The 16097-nt window shown below is 47.2% G+C and overlaps 1 protein-coding gene across 1 annotated transcript in view; it reads left to right on the top strand.

The window, feature by feature from the left end:
- The window catches only part of KIAA1549 (KIAA1549 ortholog), a 147604-nt gene that overhangs the window by 116744 nt on the left and 14763 nt on the right, over window positions 1–16097 (top strand). Inside the window, exons 15-18 of the mRNA XM_060195666.1 lie at window positions 682–905; window positions 2450–2603; window positions 4442–4744; window positions 14246–14292. Of these exons, the coding sequence (XP_060051649.1) occupies window positions 682–905; window positions 2450–2603; window positions 4442–4744; window positions 14246–14292 (728 nt within the window). The remainder of the gene's footprint in view (window positions 1–681; window positions 906–2449; window positions 2604–4441; window positions 4745–14245; window positions 14293–16097) is intronic.

Genomic DNA, 16097 nt, shown 5'->3' with positions numbered 1-16097 from the left:
CTCCTCTCTCAATTTCTCTCTGTCTCTATCCAATAATAAATAAATAAAAATAATAAAGAGAAAAAATATTTTTAAAAAAAGACAGAGAAAGTGAGAGGAGGAGGGGGAGGAAGAGAGGGAGAGAGACAGAGACTCCAGATCTGCTTCACTATTCGTGAAGCTTTCCCTCATGCAGGTGGTGAATGGGGGCCTCTCTGAATGGTGAATGAATGGTGGTGAATGGGGGCCTCTCTCTTTTTTTAAAGTCTTTTTAAAATTTATATTCCGTTTTGTTGTCCTTGTTGTCTTATTGTAGTTATTATTGTTGTCGTTGTTAGATAGGACAGAGAGAAATGGAGAGAGGAAGAGAAGACAGAAGGGGGAGAGAAAGATAGATACCTGCAGACCTGCTTCACCGCTTGTGAAGAGACTCCCCTGCATGTGGGGAGCTGGGGGCTCAACCAGGATCCTTTGGCCTGTCCTTGTGCTTTGCGCCACGTGCGCTTAACCCGCTGCACTACTGCCAGACTCCCTCTGAGCTACTTTTTAATGGAGACAGAGAGACCGGGAGAGAGCACAGCAACAGAGCTCCCCATTGTCGTAGCATTCCCACACAGCGTCAGGGCTCAGATCTAGACCTTGTGTGGCCAGGCGCCCACGCTACTTGCCCCCTGTCACGTCCCTCTCCACCTGTCCCCTCAGATCCAGACAGCCCTGCGGCACAAGTCGGAGATCGAACATCACCGCAACAAGATCCGGCTCCGCGCCAAGCGCCGGGGCCACTACGAGTTCCCAGTGGTGGACGAACTGTCCTCAGGGGACACACGCGAGCGGCACCGGGTGTACCGGCGCGCACAGATGCAGATTGACAAGATCCTGGACCCCACGGCCAGCGTGCCCTCTGTCTTCATTGAGCCCAGGAAGAGGTAAGCCCAGGGGGGCTGTGGGCGGGGCCTCTGGGCTGCCTACCTCCCATCCCCCCTCCATCTGCAGGGCTGTTTCCCTTCTCCTGGGCTTCCGCAGTGGCCCCTGCCTCCCTGCCCACTGACCTTCTCTGAGCCTCTTCTCCCAGGCTGAGTCTATGCTGGGTTTAATCTTTCTTTCTTTCTTTCTTTCTTTCTTTCTTTCTTTCTTTCTTTCTTTCTTTCTCTCTCTTCTTTCTTTCTCTCTTTCTTTCTGGTAGATTACTCATTTGTTCATTCATGCATTTTATCTTTTCCTGGTGAAATTCCCTCCTTTCTTCCTTCCTTTTTTTCCTTCCTTCCTTCCTTCCTTCCTTCCTTCCTTCCTTCCTTCCTTCCTTCCTTCCATGTTCCTTGATGATGGATTTCTTATCCATTTCTTTTCCCTGGTGGACTTCTGACTTTCTGCATTAAAATAGTTTTCTTTAATTTTATGTTTAAAGTTTCTTTATTTATTGGATAGACAGTCAGAAATTGAGAGGGGAGGGAGAGAGACAGAGACGCCTGCCGTACTGCTTCACCACTCACGAAGCTTTCCCCCATAGGTGGGGACTAGGGACTTGAACCTGAGTCCTTATGCACTGTAACATGTGTGATCAGCCAGATGCACCACCACTCCACCCCTATGATTTTCTTATTTATTTGTTCTTACATGGTGGAATATTTTTTTTAAAGATTTAAGTTCTTACCACCAGAGTTATTGCTGGGGATCGTAGAGTGCCTGCCGACTGACTCTCCCGATCCAGGGAGCTGTTTTTTGTTTGTGTATTTGTTTGGTTTTTCTTTCTGCTAAAGACTAGAAAGAATGAAATTGAGAGGGAAGGAGACAGAGAGAGGAGGGGGAGATAGATAAAGAGGGAGAGAGATACCTGCAGTTCTGCTCCATCACTCATGAAGCTTCTCCCCTTCAGGTGGAGACCTGGGGCTTGAACCCAGGTCCTCATGCACAGTAATGTGTGTGTACTCTACAGGGTATACCACTGCCTGGCCCCTTTTTTTGTTTTAACTTGATGCAGCACTAAAGAATGTGTGTGGTGACAGTGAATAGCTTTCTGAGCTTAATTTTGTCATTTTTTTTGTTTAGAAAGGGAGAAAAACAGAGAGACAGAAAAGCAGAGAGGAAAGAGAGACACCATAGCACCATTCCACCATCCACAGAACTCCCTTGGTGCTGAAAGAGCAGAAACCTCACAGCCCTTTTCACCCTCCATGGAGCTCCCTGGGTGCTGTCCATGGTACTGAGAGAGGAGAGACACCACAGCACTGATCCAGCATCCATGCAGCTCCCTGGGTGTTGTCCGTGGTGCTGAGAGAGACCCCACAGCCCTGCCTCACCCTCCATGGAGCTTCCTGGGTGCTGTCCATGGTGCTGCCATATAGTGCCAGGACTTGAACCTCGAACCTCACTGACAATAAGGAAGGCACAAGCTGTCTAAGTGCCTCCTAGCAGGCCTATGGCCTGGGTGGTTCGAGACTTCTGTCCCATGTGCATGCCCCCTTCCTCCCAGCTCCCGCCTGAAGCGCTCCCCCAAACAACGCCGCAAGCACCAGGTGAACGGCCACCCCGGTGACGCGGAGAAGGACCGGCTTATCACCACGGACAGCGATGGCACGTACAAGAGGCCCCCTGGCGTCCACAACTCTGCCTATGTGGGCTGCCCGGTGCGTGGTGGTGGTGGTGGTGAGGGGGCGGGGGTGGGGGGATTTATGTACCTGCTTTGCCATGTGAGAGACCCAGCCAGGTTCAAGCCCTGCCCCAACCACATTGGAGAAAGCTTTAGTGCTGTGGTCTCCCCCGCCCCCAGCTTCTCTCCCACCCTCCCCCCCGCCCCCACCACTCTGGTCTGAAAATGTCAGCCTGGAGCAATGAGGTCCCAGATAAAAATAAATAAGTACATAAATCTTTAAAGACTGAGAGGACAGGGCTCACTTTTGGGAAGGGAAATCTAGGAATGTTGGGGGCATCCCCAGCAGCCTCTTAGTCCTCAGCTCTCCCCCCCCAAACACACACCCAGGACTTCTGACCTGGCTAAGACCCCCCCAAACCACACTGTCCGCCTTTCTGGGGATCCCCCGCCCCCTCCCCATCACCACCACCACCACTCATGGGGCAGATGGGCTATTTAATTGGTTTTTTGATTGATCTGACACCAAGATTATTGCTGGGGCTTGGTGACTATGTGACTGTATTATTCCTAGAAGTGATCGTTACATTCTTATTCTCCTTCTCCTTCTCCTCCTTCTTCTTTTTAAATTAAGAGTAAGAGGGAGAAGGGGAGACACCTGCAGCATTGCTCTACCAGTGCTCATGAAGCTTCCCCCCTGCGGGTGGGGATAGGGTGGGGCTTGAACCTGGGTTTTTGCAGGTGGTGACAGGTGTGCCCTCCTGGCTACACTACCACCCCATCCCTGGGCTATTCTATTTATTTATTTGCCTTCAGGGTTATCACTGGGGCTCAGTGCCTGCACAACTTCTCCACTTTTCCCATGTCTCTATCTCTTATCTCCATCTCTATGCCTCTCTCTCTCTCTCTCTCTCTCTCTCTCTGGAATAGAATGGGGAGTTAATGAGAGACACCTGCAGCACAGTTTCAATGCTTGTGAAGTTTCCTCCCTGCAGGTGGGATCTGGGAGCTTGAACCTGGGTCCTTGCATATAGTGACAGGTGTGCTGCCACCCAGCCCCAGGGAGCTTACTGTTTTCCTAGTGTCCCAAAGACTGAAGGGGCCCCCGTGACCTCTGGATTATTGAAGTAGATGGGTGACAAGTAGGTGGATCTGCGGGGAGAATGCTTTGCCCCCTGAAAGGAATAGTCATTTATTTTCAACATTTTATTTGTAACTTATTATGTAGAACAGAGAGAAAGCAAGAGGAAAGAGGAGACAGTGAAAAGAGATGCCTTCACTGCTCATGAAGCTTCCCCCCTGGGGTGTGGAGACCAAGGGCTTTCATTTCTGAAAGCAGTGACTAGATCCCCACGCAGACAGAAGATGGCACACTTTAGCTTGTCTGGCGCCTCTGCGGAAGTCTGGCCTCTTGGGTCCCCATGAGAATCATCTTAGGCTTTTGCTTTCATCTTAGGCAGGGATTTCCAGAGGCTAAGAAAAATTCAGCCAGGGCAAGTGAAACCCAGTGATAAAATTCCAAGGGTGACCCTTTTCCCCAATGCCAGTGAAAATGGATAAACTCCACGATGATCCTAGTGCTATTTTCAGACTAGCTGCCAAAACTTAAGTCTGATTTTTTTCCCCCTCTATTTCTCTCTTTTTTAATCACTTAGTTGTATCTATTTGTTTATTTGGAGAGACAGCGGAATAAAGACGGGAGAGAGACGAGAGAGGCACTTGCAGCAGTGCTTCACCACTTGTGAAGCTTCCCCCATGTAGGTGGGGCCAGGGGCTTGAACCCGGTTGTTTGTGTGTGGTAACGTGTGCACTCAGCCCGGTGCACCACCTCCCCGGCCTCCTTGTCAGACGTCTCTTCTTCGCCACCTGATCTAGTCGGATCCCGACCTCCCTGCGGACGCGCAGACCCCGTCGTCCGCTGAGCTGGGCAGATACCCGCTTCCGGTCCCGGTCTCCCAGTACGTACCCCCGCAGCCGTCCATCGAAGAGGCGCGGCAGACCATGCACTCGCTCTTGGACGACGCCTTCGCCCTCGTGGCCCCCAGCAGTCACCCTCCCAACTCTGCGGGGGCGGCCTCCGGGGTCCCCAACAGCACCCCTTCCCGGGAAGAGAGGAGAGGCCCCCAGTGGGGGTCATTCTATAGCCCAGCTCAGACCGCCAGCAGCAACCCGTGTGGGGTAAGTACAGACCTTCTAGGATGACCTCTGGGTCAGGGGGTAGAATTTGATTTTCAGAATCTCTAGGTCACTCTGGCTGTATTTGATAAGAATTAAAGGTTTGCAGGATGAGTCCTAGTGTTGTAGTGTCTTTTCCAGAATTTATGTGTAGTGTTGGAAGCATCCTCTTCTTAATTTTTTTTATTGCTACGAGGGTTATTACTGGGACTTAATGGGGCCAGCACTATGAATCCACCACTCTTCCTGTATTTTTTTCTTCCTGTTTTATTGGCTAGGACAGAGAGAAATTGAGAGGGGAGGGGGGAAGAGAGATAGAGAGAGACACATACAGAAAAAGACCACTAAAGACTTGTTTCACCGATGGTTAAGCATCCTTGCTGCAGATGGGGAGCAACGGCTTGAACCCAGGTCCTTGTGCATGGTAATGTGTGCACTCAGCTAGGCATGCCACCATCTGGCTCCCAAAACATCCTTACTTGTTGATATTTTGTTGGCTGAGGAATGGAGAGGGGGTGCGATGTCATAGATTGTCAAAACTGGTTCTCTTATTTTTGTAAAAGGTGCATTAAAAAAAGTTAATTAATTTTTATTGCCATCAGAGCTATTGCTGGGATTTGGTGCCAGCACTATACATCCATTGCTCCTGGCAGTCATTTCTTCCTTTTTTAAAAAAAATTGTTTCTATTTTATTTGACAGGACAGAGAGAAATTGAGAGGAAAGGAGAGATAGTGAGGGAGAAAGAAAGACACCTGCAGACCTGCTTCACCACTCATGAAGCATTCCCCATGCTGCAAGTGGGGAGCGGGGGTTTGAACCTGGGTCCTTGTATATGGTGATATGTGCACTCAACTGGGGTCACCACTGCTCACCCCCTAAATTAGGTTTTTATTAGTAATTGACAAGATTATAAGATAATAGGGGTATAATTCCACACCACTCTCACCATGGTAACCACCATAGTTTTCCTAAGGTCATAGATAGGGGTTGACAGAGAGAGAGAGAGAGAGGCCCATTTGTATTCACTTCTAAGGCCCTGCCTTCACTTCCTTTCTAAGCCACACCCACCCCCATTACAACTCCTGATGTCCTTCAGGAGGTGCCCTTTTGGATGCACTTGAATCATTAAGCTTCTTGGAGGTTCCCTGGGCCTGGAGAGACCCTTGGGGCTCTGGAAGCCTTCTCAGCTAATTCCCAAGCAGGCAAGGACTGCCATGTCATTTTATCTTATTCTTTGTAGATTTGTTTTGGATAGAGACAGAAATTGAGAGGGAATGGGGAAGGAGAGGAAGAAGAGGAGAAAGAGAGAGAGACCTACAGCACTGCTTTGCTACTCATAAAGCTTCCCGTCTGCAGGTGGGAACTGGGGACTTGAACCTGGGTCCTTGGGCATCAGTGTGTGTGATCACTGGTGCGCTACTGCCTGGCCCTTGTTCATTTTATTTCTTTTTTTTTTCTAAATATATTTATTTATTCCCTTTTGTTGCCCTTGTTGTTTTATTGTTATAATTGTTGTTGTTGATGTCATCGTCCTTGGCTAGGACAGAGAGAAATGGAGAGAGGAGGGGAAGACAGGGGGAAGAGAAAGACAGACACCTGCAGACCTGCTTCACCGCCTGTGAAGCAACTCCCCTGCAGGTGGGGAGCTGGGGCCTCGAACTCAGATCCTTGTGCTGGTCCTTGGGCTTCGCGCCACGTCCGCTTATCCTGCTGCGCTACCGCCCGACTCCCGTCATTTTATTTCTTATAAGGAAGAGAGAGACCACAACACTGATCCACCTCCATGGAGTTCCACTGTTTCTATCCTTGCTGTGTTCGTGTGTTGTCAGGGATTGAACCCAACTCCTTGGGTGTGGAAGGCATTATACTCCAAGACTGAGGCACCTCTCTGACACTAGAACAACCATTTTCAAATACCAAGTGTCCATCTTGGGAGCTGACATTTCAACATCTCATCTGCCTATGTTATCTTGTTTGTTTCTCCATGTTCAGTCCATTCTTGCCAATGGACTTCTTCAGGGTAAGGAGAACACTCAAGGAAATAACATTGTATATTCTTTCCCTTGTTAAAAATTTTATTTATTTATGGGGGAGAGAGAAAAAAAAACAGAGCATCACTCTGGCACATGTGATCTGGGGATCGGCCTCAAGATCTCATGCTTGGGAGTCCAGTGCTTTACCTACTGTGCCACCTCCCAGGCCACATAAATATTGTTTTCTGCTCATTTCAGATTCAGTGATTAAGCTGAAACATTTGACTCTGGAAAGGCTCACTTCAGCTCACACATTACTGTGTGCAGATATCTGGGTTCAAGACCCTGATCCCCACCTGTAGGGAGAAAGCTCCACTTCAAGTGGTGAAGTAGTGCTGCAGGTGTCTCTCTTTCTTTCTCCCTCTCTACCTCCTCCTTCCCTCTCAATTTCTCTTTCTCTCTACCCAATAATAAGTAAAATCAAACAAAATGTTAAAATGAAACATATTTAAGAGCTGGGATGGTGGTTCAGTAGGTTGAGCCTTCTAATTACAGGAGGCAGAGTGAAAAGATAGACAGTTGGCCAAAACCTGGTAGTAAAACTGATACCCAAGAATTACTATGACTAAATGGTTATAATAATCCACTCATCAAGACATACAGTCCTGTTTCTACACCTCATCACAGAGCTCCAAAATCCATGAAGTAGAGACTGATCAAACTGTGCGCAGAAGTAAACAGATCCAAGACATAACAGAGGCTCCACTTAGTGCTAACAAGAGAATAGAGCTAATCAGTCAGAGAGAGGAAATTTGGACAAGTCTCGAAGTATACTGTTAGCTTGAGCTCAGTGGCATCCACACAGCACTCCACCCAACCAGAAGAGAATATGCTTCTATTGAAGAGCTCATGAAGAGCTGGCTAGAGAGCTCACCTGGGTAGTGTACCTACTTTGTCAAGCCCAGCCCCCACTGCACTGGAGGAAGCTTTGGTGCTGTGGAGTAACCCCCCCCCCCCCCCCCGCGCTCCTCCCCATCTGAAAAATATTGGTTTGGAGCAGTGAAGCCCTGGTGATGGAAAGAGACCAGAAGAGAAGAGGAGAGGAGACAATAGGAAAAGGAAAGAAAAGAAAAGAAAGCAGAAAAGAAAAGGGGCAGGGTGGTGACATATCCAGTTGAATGTATATGTTACTGTGTGCAAGGATCTGGGTTCAAGTCCCCAGTCCCCAGTCCCCACCTGCAGGGTGGGGAAGCTTCTCAATTGGTGAAACAGGGCTGCAGGTGTCTTTCCCCTCTTTCCTTTCTTTCCTTCCTTCCCTTCCCTTTCCTTCCTTCCTTCCTTCCTTCCTTCCTTCCCCCCTTACATTTAATTTCTTTTATCCTTTTTTTTTTTTGTCACCAGTGTTATGGCTGGGGCTCGGTGTCTACACAATGAGTCTACCTCTTCTGGTGGCCAACTTTCTTTCTTCTTCCTTTTTTTTCCCTTTCTTTTCTTTTCTTTTAAATTAGGACAGATAGAAACTGAGAGGCATAGGGAAGATAGAGAGGGAGAGAAAAAGAATACCTGCAGACTTGCTTCACCACTTATGAAGCGTCCCTCCTGCAGATGGGGATCGGGGGCTCAAACCCAGATCCTCTTACATGGTATTGTGTGCACTCAACCAGCTGTACCACCACCTAGCTACCCACCTTTCTATCTCATCCTTTCCTTTCAATTTCTCTCTGGAAACTTTATAAACACTTAAAAAACCAAGACATATGAGACTCAGGGGCATAAAGTGAACCTCCGTACGATTTTTAGAAGATTTGTACTATACAAACAACTCCAGGAAAGAATGGAAGAGAAGGTATGCAAATAAAAAACAGAATGAAAAGAGAGCAGTGATGGAGAGACGCTCAGAAGCAGGTGGGTGGATAAACAAAGGGGGTGTGGCGATGGAACATGACCGGTAGTCATAGGAAGGCGCCATTCACACACTTTGCTCTCAGTTTGGGACATGATTCTGCTCCTTTCTGCCTTGGTTTCAGCTGATAAATTTCTGGCAATGACCTTGGACAGGACTTGTGGCTATTTATGTGTTCCACTCACCCCCCTCCTAGACACTGGAGGTGATTCTGTCATGATGCCTTCATCTGTCAAACCAACCAGGAGCTCAGATCCCCAACAAGACTTTTCCTTTTTCTTCTTCTTTTTTTTAATTTCTTTATTGGGGAATTAATGTTTTACATTTGACAGTAAATACAGTAGTTTGTACATGCATAACATTTCTCAGTTTTCTGTATAACAATACAACCCCCACTAGGTCCTCTGTCATCCTTCTTGGACCTGTATTCTCCCCCCCCCCCACCCCAGAGTCTTTTAATTTGGTGCAATATGCCAATTCCAGTTTAAGTTCTTTTTTTTCTTTTTAATGTGATACTGAGTATTATTATTTTTATTAGTGATTTAATAATGACTGACAAGATTGTGGGACAGGAGGGTACAATTCCTTACAGTTCCCACCACAGGCATTCTTTGTCCCCTCCCCTCCATTAGAAGTTTCCCTAGTCTTTATTCCTCTGGGAGTATGGATCAAAGATCATTATGGGGTGCAGAAGGTGGGAGATCTGACTTCTGTAATTGCTTCTCCACTGGACATGGGTATTGACAGGTCAATCCATACCCCCAGCCTATATCTATTTTTCCTTAATGGGGAAGGGCTCTGGGGAGGTGAGGTTCCAGGACCTAGACTCTGTCTGTCTTTCTCACTGTGGGCTTTTGGCATTAACCATTCTACATGCTGATGAGAGTGATGGTGGTGGAATCTGGTGGAAAACCAGAGTCGTGAGTTCTCTCTCTGCGTGTTGCGTTGAATATAATTTCAGCAGGCCTGCCAGTTGGTTGGAGTCACTGTTTGTCCCCAGAAGAAACCTGATCACCTTTATTTACTTCTTCTGACTATAGTGAGAACCACAGGAATGTGGATTTCAAAGTGCCTTTGGCTGCCACATGAAGCATTATTTACCATTGGATGATGTATTGCTGTCCCACTTTGTGTGTGTGTGTTTGTTTGATATAGAGCATGTTATTATTTTTTATTTTAAAAATTGCATTACAAGAATATAGGACCACAATGGTTAGTTCCACACCATACCCACCACCAAGGTTCTCTGTCTCCACCCTCTGCCTCCCAAAGATAACCACCATAGTTTTCACGAGCCTCAGAAACAATTTACTTGCTTTTGGTTTTTTGTTTGTTTGTTTGTTTTGCAAGTTCATGTGCATCAGTTCTCTAGACTCCACACATGAGTAAAACCACCTGGTATTTGTCTTTCATCTCTGCTTATCTCACTAAGCATAGTCACCTCCATCTCTATCCATTGTGTCCCACAGGGCACAATATCATCCTTTTTGACTTTTGAGTCATAGTCAGTGGAATATATGTCCCATAGCTTCTTCTTTTTAAAAATAACATTTATTTATTTATTATTGGATCGAGACTGAGAGAAATTAAGAGGAGGAGGGGGCGATAGAGAGAGAGAGAGAGACAGAGAGACACCTGCAGACTTGCTCCACCACTCATGAAGCTTTCCCCCTGCAGGTGGAGACCAGCAGCTTGAACCTGGTGCTCGAACACTGTTATGTGAGCGAGCGTTTAACCAGGCGCGCCACTGCCCGGCCCCTCCCAGAGCTTCTTTAGCCAGTCACCTGTCCATGGGCACTTAGGCTGCTTCCACATGGCCTACTGTAAATAATGCTGCTGTGAATCTTCCTCCGCTTTTTGTTGGCCTATCCAAGGGTGTTGGTTCTGCCTTAATGAGCTAGTCTCTTGGGGGCTGGCATCTCTGCTTCCCTGAAGCATGGTGACTTCCCTGGCCTGTCGTTCCTGTAGCAGGTATGGATAGCAGAGCAGAGATCATTTACAAGTAGACCTCACTTGCTTTACTTGGGTCCTCTCAGGCTCACCAACCACTGGAGTTGCTTGCTCTGTTAACTTGTTTTTACACTGTATAGGAAGAAGACATCCATTGATGTGGGATTTTTTTTTTCTTGACATACCTGAGTAAAACTGTCAAGTCCCACTTGATTACCCCAGACATTTTTTGGAGCTTCAGGCATGAGAGTGTTTGCATAACTGTTATGCTATCTTCCCCTGCCCCCAAGAATTTTGTATCACTTTATTGCAGGGGGTGGGAGGAGGTAATGGTTTACAGAACAGTGGTTGACACATGGGTATTTGTCATCTCCCCATGATAACTGTCTGCACAACACTCTCACCCCAACCTAGGCCCTTTGCTATCATCATGTACCAGGACCCCAAAGCCAGATCCTTCTTCTCCCTCTGCTTTAGTGTAATATGCCAAACCCCAGTCCAAGTTTTACTTGGTGTTTTCCCTTTCTGTCCTTGTTTCTAAAGTTCCACCTGTGAATGAGATCATCCAGTATTTGTCCTTCTCTTTTTGACTTGTCTCACTTAACATGACTCTTTCAAGCTCCATCCAAGATGAGGCGAAGGAGATGACTTCTGTTAAGAATGATGAGGCCAGGGCTGGGTGGTGGCACACGGGGTTAAGCACACATATTGTGAAACAGTGACTGGCACAAGGATACTGGTTTGAGCCCCTGGTTCCCCACCTGCAGAGGTTCATTTTGCAAGCAGTAAAGCAGGTCTGCAGGTATCTACCTTTCCCTCCCCCTCTCTGTCTTCCCTTCCTCTCTCGATTTCTTTCTGTCCTATCCAACAATGGATCCAGCAACAACAATAATAGCAATAGCAACAATGGAAAAAAAGATGGCTTCCAGGAGTTGGGCGGTAGCTCAGCGGGTTAAGCGCAAGTGCAAGTGGCACAAAGCACAAGGACCAGCATAAGATTCCCGGTTCGAGCCCCCCGGCTCCCCCCCTGCAGGGGAGTCGCTTCACAAGCAGTGAAGCAGGTCTGCAGGTGTCTATCTTTCTCTCCCCCTCTGTCTTCCCCTCCTCTCTCCATTTCTCTCTGTCCTATCCAACAACAACGACACCAATAACTACAACAATAAAACAAGGGCAACAAAAGAGAATAGATAAATAAATATATTTTTTTAAAAAGATGGCTTCCAGGAGCAGTGGATTCGTGGTGAATCCACTGAGCCCCAGCAATAACCCTGGAGGCAAAAAAAAAATGAGGAGGCTAAACATTTTGATTTTTTTTATCACTCCTGGTGACCAATACAAAAATCATATACTAAATAGTGGACAAGAGACAGATACAGAAAGAGAAAGCAGAGAGACACAGAAAGAAGGAGAGCTACTGCAGTCCTGCTTCATTACATGTGCAGCGTCTCCTCTGCAGGTGCTTGAACCCAGGTTCTTGCACGTGATAATGTGTGTTCTACTAGGTGAACCACCTGCTGCCCCCCTCCAACTTCTGTACAAGGTAAATACCTGCTAGCCTGTGGTGTTTGACTATTCCACTGAAACAGGCAGTCTCTAGAAAACTAACATCATGGGGCTGGGTGGTGGTGTGCCTGGTTGAATGCACATGTTACAATGTGCAAAGACCTGGGTTCGAGCCCCCAGTCCCCACCTGCAGGGGAGAAAGCTTCGAGAGTGATAAAGCAGGGCTGCACATGTCTCTCTGTCTCTTTCCCTTTCTACTTCCCCCTCCCCTCTCGATTTCTAGCTGTCTCTATCCAATAAATAAATAATAAATTTTAAAAAACATTAAAAAGAAAGAACACTAACATTGTTTTTCTCACTACAGTGGGTTTCAAATGTGTAGCTCTACAGCAATCAAACCAGTTGTGGACAGCTTCTAAACCAAAAAGGACAGCTACCTTTACTGCTTCTCTCTAAGCTTGTCAGTCCCTAGGCCCCCCCTAAAAGCCTCTTAGGTAAACTGTGAAACCTTGATCTCTTTTGTTCGATTTTTGCATATGAATATTTTTATTAAAAAAAAAATCCAAACTGCTTTGAAAGCTCAAAGGCCCCTGTGAATACTCTTGACCCAGTCTCAGGTTTCCCTTTAATTATTTGGAGAAAGAACTGAAGCTCCATTTCCTTTTAGTCCTCCCTTCTTCCCCTAATCCCCTTTGGTTTATTTTACCCCAAACAGAGAATCTGCAAGGTTCTCATCTCTCTCCCCTTCTGTTCATGGTGGAGTGTGTGTGTGTGTGTGTGGGGGGGGAGAGGCAGGTAATTTGAGCACAGTTTCATATTTTATAATCGCCTTCAGGATTCCATGGGGCATAGCACCCATTCAGTCATTCTCACATAAAGAATGGGACCCAGAGAAGTTGAGGAGCTAGGCCAGTCTCTCTGTCCCCAAAGTTTTCTCCCCCAAGGTAGAGATTGAGGGGCCGGTGGTGGCACAGCTGGCTGAGCTCATGTTACAGTGCTCAGAGACCCATATTTGAGCTCCTAGTTCCCACCTGCAGGGGGAAAGCTTTATGAGGTGAAGCAGTGCTGCAGGTGTGTCTCTCTGTCTCTTTTCATCTCTCTTCCTCTCGAGCTCCCTCTTCCTTCTCGATTTCTGGCTGTCTCTATACAATAAATAAATAAATACATTTAATAAAATTAAAAAAGAGATTGACTCATTGGCAAAGGTTTGGGGAATGTGGGTAAACTTATTTGTGAGCTGGTTTTGTTGACAAAACAGACATGGTGAGCACATTTTGGGGTTACTGTCACCCCTAGTTAGTGCCATGTAGTGCTTACTATAGAATAATAATGTATGGAGCTGGAGAGATTGAATAATGGTTCTGCAAAAAGGCTTTCACATCCAAGGTTCCAAGGTCCTGAGTTCTGGGCTAGGGAGACAGCTTAATGATTTTGCAAAAGGCTTCCATGCCAGAGGCTTTGAGTCCTCAGGTTCAATCCCCAGCACTACCATAAACCAGAGCTGTATAGTGCTCTGTGTTTAAAAAATACACACACACACACACACACACACACACACACACACACACTGGACAGAGTGATATGATGAACCAAGGCCAATTATCAGAGACCTAGATATTAGAACAGAAATTTAAAAAATCTTAATCTTTGCCTCATCTTTGTTGAAATATGAAAGAAAAGAGTTGTGTGGGATGAGTCAGGAAGAGGGGGATAGATAGTGGATTATTCACATGTAGGTGGACCTTGGGGGACAGAGACAGGAAGGGAGAACATGGGATGAATATTGGACTGAGGGTGGGGTACTGCACCATGCAAAAAGATTCTGGAGAAGGAACAGGAGATGGGGGCTTGGGGAGGGCTAGATTTGGGATGAGAGTATTTTGCAGACTCCTGTCATGCAGAACTAGGAAATTGTGCCCATGTGTAAACCATTAACTGTTTTATAGACCATGAACCGCCCCACACCCCCACACACACCAGTAAAATGAAAAAAATAGACCAGTTCCTCAAGCTGAAATTTCTGGTATTCCTTGGTGGCAGCATGCCCTAGCATTTTCACAAGAAGATAATTCTCTCAAAAGTTGATCCTGCAAACGTAGACTAATCAATGTGCTGTTGTCACTTTATAATAAGTGTGGAATGATAATCTTCATCTTCTCTTGCGTTTCTTTCAGAGATATGAAGACTACGGAATGACTCCCCCGTCTGGCCCCTTGCCAAGGTAAGGCTTTTAGCAGAAGTGCACACTCTCACGTTTGGCTATTACAGTTTATTTTGTTTTATTTTATTGGTAAGTTCATTTCTCATAGCTAGTTTGAGCAGACACAAAACTCTTGAGTTTCTCGTTCTGAAGATCCAATCAGAGGGGGAGATAAGAACTTCCATTAATAAGTTAATGTGGACAACCACTAAAACTAGACATGATTTTCAAGTGAAAAAGAAAGAAGGAGGAAGGAAGGATAGAAAGAAAGGAAGAGAGAAAGAAAGGAAGAAAGAAAGGAAGGAAGGAAGGAAGGAAGGAAGGAAGGAAGGAAGGAAGGAAGAAAGAGAAATCCAAGGAGTTAGCAGACCAAGTCCAAAGTCCAGGGAACACAAAGAGAGCTCTGCCTACTAGGCCACTTTCTGCCAAGGAAGGGCCTCTGCTGATTCCACAGAAGTTGAGGGAGACTTTGAACAGACTTGTGGGGCTGGGAGGAAAAAGTCGAAAGACCTTTGTAAGGACCCCCCCCCCCCCAAATTGAGGATCTGATCTAGAGGTTTTAGCCCAGGATACCGGGTGTGTGCATAGCTCTCTAGAGGCGCTGAAACTCAGCTTTGAAGGATCTGAGACTCTGGATCAAGCTGATTGGACAGGGGGATCTGGATCAAGGTGATCTGCAGAGTGAATGCAAATCCCTGGAGAGAAGGGTGGTAGCACACCAGGCTTCACGTTACCAAACACTGTGTGTGCCCTCCCGACACACAACACACATACCGCCAGACACGGGGCAGGGACAGGACCACAATGGAAATATGGGGATAAACAGAAAAATTACAGGGGTTCCAGATGGTGGTCGGGTGCTCTGAGTGTCCTTGTGCTCTGGCTGTCTGGGTGCTCTGACTGTCCCTGTATTCTGACTGTGCTGGTGCTCTGACTGTCCCCATACTCTGACTGTCTCCGTTCTCTGTCCTGGTACTGTGATTGTCCCTGTGCTCTGAGTGTCCCCGTGCTCTTGACTGTCCCTGTATTCTGGCTATTCTGGTGCTCTGACTGTCCCCATGCTGACTGTTCCTGTGCTCTGAGTGTCTGGGTGCTCTGACTGTCCTGGTGCTCTGAGTGTCCCTGTGCTCTGAGTGTCCCTGTGCTCTGAGTGTCCCTGTGCTCTTGACTGTCCCTGTATTCTGGCTGTTCTGGTGCTCTGACTGTCCCCATGCTGACTGTTCCTGTGCTCTGAGTGTCTGGGTGCTCTGACTGTCCTGGTGCTCTGACTGTCTCTGTGCTCTGAGTGTCCCTGTGCTCTGAGTGTCCCTGTGCTCTGACTGTCCCTGTATTCTGACTGTGCTGGTGCTCTGACTGTCCCCATGCTCTGACTGTCCCTGTTCTTTGACTGTCCCCATACTCTGACTGTCCCCGTTCTCTGACTGTCCCCATACTCTGACTGTCCCCGTTCTCTGACTGTCCTGGTGCACTGACTGTCACTGTATTTGGACTGTCCTGGTGCTCTGACTGTCCTGGTGTTCTGACTGTCCCCGTTCTCTGACTGTCCTGGTGCACTGACTGTCACTGTATTTGGACTGTCCTGGTGCTCTGACTGTCCTGGTGTTCTGACTGTCCCCGTTCTCTGACTGTCCTGGTGCGCTGACTGTCACTGTATTTGGACTGTCCTGTTGCTCTGACTGTCCTGGTGCTCTGACTGTCCCCGTTCTCTGACTGTCCTGGTGCGCTGACTGTCACTGTATTCGAACTGTCCTTGTGCTCAGACTGTCCTTGTGTGTTGGGTAGTATGCCAGCTCCCCCTGGCTTCTGCTTAACCAAGCACCTGTATG

This window comes from Erinaceus europaeus, chromosome 8 (genome assembly GCF_950295315.1).
Source record: "Erinaceus europaeus chromosome 8, mEriEur2.1, whole genome shotgun sequence".
NCBI lineage: Eukaryota > Metazoa > Chordata > Mammalia > Eulipotyphla > Erinaceidae > Erinaceus > Erinaceus europaeus.
This window is presented reverse-complemented; position numbering and strand designations above follow the sequence as displayed.